Source organism: Lactuca sativa, chromosome 3, assembly GCF_002870075.4.
Source record: "Lactuca sativa cultivar Salinas chromosome 3, Lsat_Salinas_v11, whole genome shotgun sequence".
In the NCBI taxonomy this organism is placed as follows: Eukaryota; Viridiplantae; Streptophyta; class Magnoliopsida; order Asterales; family Asteraceae; genus Lactuca; species Lactuca sativa.
Window position 1 is genome coordinate 164662575 of NC_056625.2, and position 5287 is coordinate 164667861.

The 5287-nt window shown below is 34.6% G+C and overlaps 1 protein-coding gene across 1 annotated transcript; it reads right to left on the minus strand.

Annotated features, from left to right (window-relative positions):
• Positions 1-2405: 2405 nt before the first annotated feature.
• Positions 2406-5057, minus strand: LOC111880199 (uncharacterized). Its single transcript, XM_023876609.3, has 6 exons — positions 4825-5057; positions 4693-4735; positions 4507-4587; positions 3997-4186; positions 3637-3904; positions 2406-2810 (listed from the first exon to the last, which is right to left on the minus strand). The coding sequence occupies exons 1-6, from the start codon at positions 4879-4881 to the stop codon at positions 2604-2606; spliced, it is 846 nt and encodes a 281-aa protein (XP_023732377.1). The 5' UTR covers positions 4882-5057; the 3' UTR covers positions 2406-2603.
• Between the last annotated feature and the right edge of the window lie 230 nt (positions 5058-5287).

Here is a 5287-nt window from a genome sequence, read left to right on the forward strand (position 1 = left end):
TGCTAATAATGATATACGGAACATCGTCCGTACTCAACTAGTGATGAGATACGGGACCTCGCCCACACTCACCTCCCTACTAGGCACATACAAGTATCACACACACAACAAATATAATCTAACATGCAAACATTCCTCGGGCACCCGCCCGACATCGGACCTTGGTCTGGAATAACATACTAGCATACAATGTCTAGGGCTAACCCTTGGGTCTTCCTACTCATAGACTACATGGGCTGGAATTGTGGCCTTAGACCCATTCACACAGTGAGGAGACTCACCATGCACTGTTGAAGCCCTGGCTGGAACTAGCTGAGTACAGACGAAGTTCTGTATCTCATTATTAGCAGAGTATGTTTCTTAAGACAGGGATACAGTAAAGTATGTTTCTTTATGTGTTAGCATGTTATATGATTGTATGTGTTTAGCGGGCAGGGCCCAGAGACAGGCAGGGCCTAAGAGAGACATATTTGTATACCAAGCGGGGCTCGATGCCGGGCGGGGCCCGATGCCGGAGTATTAAATTAATGGTTTGACAATTATGGTTTTAGTATTAAATTAAAAATGAAGTTTTTGGTCATGATTTTTGAGATGTTACATAGTTAAAGCAAGTTAGTTGCTTTCTTATGTACAAAAAATTAGAAGTTGTCAATATGTGAACACGGATAAGAGGTAGTTACCCTCCTAAGTCATTTTCCCTTTGAGTTACCGGTTAAAACAGGTATTAGTCGGTAATATTGGTGTAATTTAAACAGTTAAAACAAGTTGCTTTATTATGTACAAAAAAGAAGAAGTTGTCAATATGTGAACACGGATAAAAGGTAGTTACCCTCGTAAGTCATTTTCCCGTGATCGGATTAGCCAAAAAATTAAATATTAATCGACACATATACAATGTCAACCGGGAAACGTTTAAAATCGGAGAAAATGACTAAAATAACAGGTAAAACATGACTTCGTTGGTCTACTATGCAAAAAAAAAAAAAAAAAAAAAAAAAAAAAAAAAAAAAAAAACTTTAATGACCAAATTGGACAAACGGCAAAAGTTTATTGTGTTATAGTGATATTTTCCCTAAATTCTGCTTTGATACCTTATGTTTCGAAACTTGTAACTCAATCAACATGTAACAAAATAAGGTGCTTATATAGTCTAAAATGAAGTGCACACAACTTACGTGTTGAAAAAAGTTATGACATTCCGACTTCAAACAAAGGAGTTATAACATTTTAAAGAAGATGAAAGATTGAGTAGGTCCGAGCTTAAACTGAAACACCTCTTTTACATGCTAGTTGATCAATGATGTAATGGCAACATAAAAGACAAACGGAGTTGTCAGGTCATAATGATCAATGTTGTAATGTCAATTGTCTAAACAGATTCATAAGGATGTATTGTGAACATTTCAAACAAGTTCACTAGTAATGTGTGGCCAAAAAAACCTTAAGGTACTAAATATAAACAAAATCTAAACTATGTTATCTACACCAACCGATTATAAAGACGTAATGTGAACAATTCAAACAAGTTCAATAATATTGGACAAAAAAATAATTTAAAGGCTAAACACGAACAAAACATAAACTATGCTGCCCTTACAAAGTCATTATCCCCGTTTGTCAATTATACAATTTTTTTTAAGGTTAGTTGGTATATGCTTAGGATTGAGCCCAATACCTTTTTACTAGAAACACACTGTTAAAGATCATATTAACCAAGTGAGCTAGTCCTAACTTCTAATTATTGGATTACGGATTTGATATTGTTTTTGATGCTAACATTTGAATTTTTATATTTTGCATTTACCGTATTTGAAAAAATATGAATCATTTTACTATTTTAATTTCATGACAGAGTCTACGGGGTTGTCACTTGTTAATTTGGGAAAAAACGCAAAGTTTAATACTTTTGAGAAAGTATGAATCTTTTTTTTTTTTATGTTTTTTATTTGTCTTTTTCGTTTTATTATTTTTTAATACTTTATTTTTGTTTTGTATTTTTTGATTATTAGGTGTTTCAACTCTTAAAATTTAAACATCATAAATATTCCAAATTTGGTTATAGAAATTATGACATATTCAGATCAACATATTTTTGAATTATAAGATTTAAGGATACAAACATTTTTGGTTAATTATTTGCAAACAAAATGATCATCATTTTCAACCTTTTTAAAAAAAATGGTTTATAATATCTTGGATCATATCATCTTTAATTGCATCATAACATTTTTAACCAATATGTTATAACCAAATATATATATTTTCTTGTCTTATAACAGATCTTGGATTATAACCTTTTCTTTAATCATAAAAGATACGATAATAATCATAATAGGGATCATAATTATGATGAATCGTATTGGGTGGTTCGTTCAACCCTAAAACATAGAAATAAACTTGCCAAGTAGCTCAATATCATCAATTTATTTCTTACCATTACCAATTACTACATTTTCAATCTCTGTATATATCAAAAAAAAAATAAGAATATAGTTTCTCTTCTGTCCATGGGAATCATTCGAATCTTAAGTTCACAAAACTCCATTTACCCTAAAATCCCTATAAATTTTCGATACCATTACCAATTTCTGTTAAAAAAAAAACTACACATTCACATTGAACAAATAGACCTTAAGTACAACAGAGAGAGCCAACTGCAAGAGAAAAATCCCAGCCACAATTAGGAACCAACGCTCACCCGCCGCCACTATGTGGTTTCTTAGATTCAATGACACAAATAATGCCGACATTACCCCCGCCACACCCGTTATCACCCACCTAAATATCTCCATTGGAACAACCGATAGACACTGCAATTCCAAAAATCATCTATTAGGTGGGCCCACCACAGGACAAAACAGGTTATACTGTGTTTTGCATGTATTTGACAGACTGCAGAGAGATTGTGACTCATGTCATTGGAACAAAAATTGTAATTTTTTGTCCCGCCCAAAAAGATGAAACAATGTAGGACAGAGACTCGCTCTCGATCTCTTGTTTGTGAAAAAGACGTAAATGCCCTCCTCATTCTCATCATCAAAAATAGCCCTACAAAGCTTCTCGAATTCAGTTCAGTCTAATCACATGTAACAAACGCGTTGCGTTTGTTACACGGGAATAGGATGGAATGGGATTGGAAAAGCTTTCTAGAACTATTTTGGATTATGAGAATGAGGAGGGCATTTACGTCTTTTTCACAAACAAGAGATCGAGAGCAGGTCTCTTGTCCTACATTGTTTCACCTTTTTGGATGGGACAAAAAATTACAACTTTTGTCTAGGTGACATTAACACCCCCAAGTCCGTCTAAAAGTAAAAAGACAAATTTAACCTTATGAAAGAATTTGAGAAAAAAAGGTTACTTAAAAGAATTCAATTCAGTCTAATCCCATTTAACGGGGATAGAAAAGCTTTCTAGAACTATTTTGGATTATGAAAATAAGGAGGGTATTTACGTCTTTTTCACAAACAAGAGATCAAGAGCAAGTCTCTTGTCCTACATTGTTTCACCTTTTTGGGTGGGACAAAAAATTGCAAGTTTTTTCTCGGTGACATTAACATACCACCTAAGTGCGTCTAAATGCAAAAAGACGATTTTACCCTTATGAAAGAATTTGAGAAATAAAAGGTTACTTACCATGGCTGGAATGAAGATAAACAGGGAGTATCCATATAGACAGAATAGTTGAACAAGGCCAGAAGGGGCAGAAAAGTACTTGAGAATAATGTACAAACAAAGAGGCACAACAAGCACATATCCATAGAACACTCCAGCAGACCATGTTACAAGATTAATATCATAATTCCATTCTTTATGTTGTAGCTTGTGAGCCAAATAAGTCACAAATGTCCCAATAGAAGCTGCAACAAAGATTAAGGTAGTGCATATCCAAAAAGGTCCATACCTGAGTATAACAAAAGCAATTCAAGATCAAAACTGTAAATTAAGGGGTAAAGGTTTGAAGATTAGTAGGAGATGGATAGATTAAAAGCTTACAAGTCTGGGTTGCTAGCGGTTTTTTCATTGAAGCTTCCTCCAAAGGGCAAGAGGGAATCTTTGATTCTTTCTAAAACATCAGATGTATCAACATCAAAGTAAGGCTGGTAAGCAGCAACTGTGAATGCCTTGAACCAACCACTACTTTGTTGTGCTTCTGATGAACCAGATACTGGCTTTGAGAATGTATCTGAAGAGTAAAACAGACTGTACATTACATCTCTAATAAGTCTAATTGATAGCTGTTCGTTTGTTCGTAGCTTGCTTGGAGGATTAAAAGAACATGAGTCTTGTTTGCCAATTGGCTGAGGTTTTAGATAGGTTAACTAAGTCATGTTGCATTCAAATCCAGAAGAAATTTAAAATGCTAGTAATCTAAGCCCTAAAACTGATGAAGTTTATATGGATTTAACTATGTAGCTGAAGTAAATGAGATCCATCAACTGAAATTACTAAATTGCAGTAGATAGTTGAAAACTAATAAGATGCTTCAAGAATTTAAACACACACCATCGGCATCGCGGGGAGGTCCAGAAGCGCCTGAGATCTTGCCTTGTGTTCCAGATGGGGGAAAGGTTTGGAGAGTTGAATCTGCAACAACCAAGTTACTTAATGCTTACAATATAATCCAGCTACCAACGAATAAATCTAAATAACATAATCATAGCAAAGAAAACTCGGCACGCGTAAAAGTACCATTAAATTTCACAGAGACTTGTCCTGGAGGATCTGAAACAGCCTGTGAATCGATGAGAACAGTACATTAGGGTTCAGATCTAGTATCGAAGTGATGAAAACGCAATTGAAGAAGAGGAGAAGAAGTTTTACAGGAACAGATCCAGAAACATTCTGGTTGTCAATGGTTGTGTAATTTCCGGACATCATCTTGAATTCCCCTGTATCAAAAGTATGGTACCGATCCGGAGAGTATTTCTTCTTTGTTTCTGGATCTCTTGTCGGCGCTGAGCTCCGGTACCGGTAGGTCGGTCGAACGGCCGGACAAACAGATCTGTGTACACTTTGCGTTGTCTATCTTTCTCTCTCTCTAATTTTCTCTCACGTCAACAGCTTTATATCTTGAACCGGGTCGGGTTTTTTCTTTGTGGGCATGCCGCGTAAAACAAGTAGTTATGTATTTCCTGATCCATTTTGTTACCAAAGTAAAATATTTTCTAATAGTTTCAACTTTCATTTTTTATATTAAATAATGTGTAATATCGTGTGGTTATAATTTATAAACTCATTATTATTTTTTAAAATATAAAAGTAAAAACAACATATAAACTCATAT

What these genes read in the sequence shown, in the direction of transcription:
- LOC111880199 (XM_023876609.3), bottom strand. Translation starts at nt 4,881, where the DNA reads ATGATGTCCGGAAATTACACAACCATTGACAACCAGAATGTTTCTGGA. An exon ending in ATGTTTCTGGATCTGTTCCT is followed by an intron (nt 4,736 to 4,824) that starts GTAAAACTTCTT and finishes ATCGATTCACAG; the next exon opens with GCTGTTTCAGATCCTCCAGG. An exon ending in ACCGCTAGCAACCCAGACTT is followed by an intron (nt 3,905 to 3,996) that starts GTAAGCTTTTAA and finishes TGTTATACTCAG; the next exon opens with GTATGGACCTTTTTGGATAT.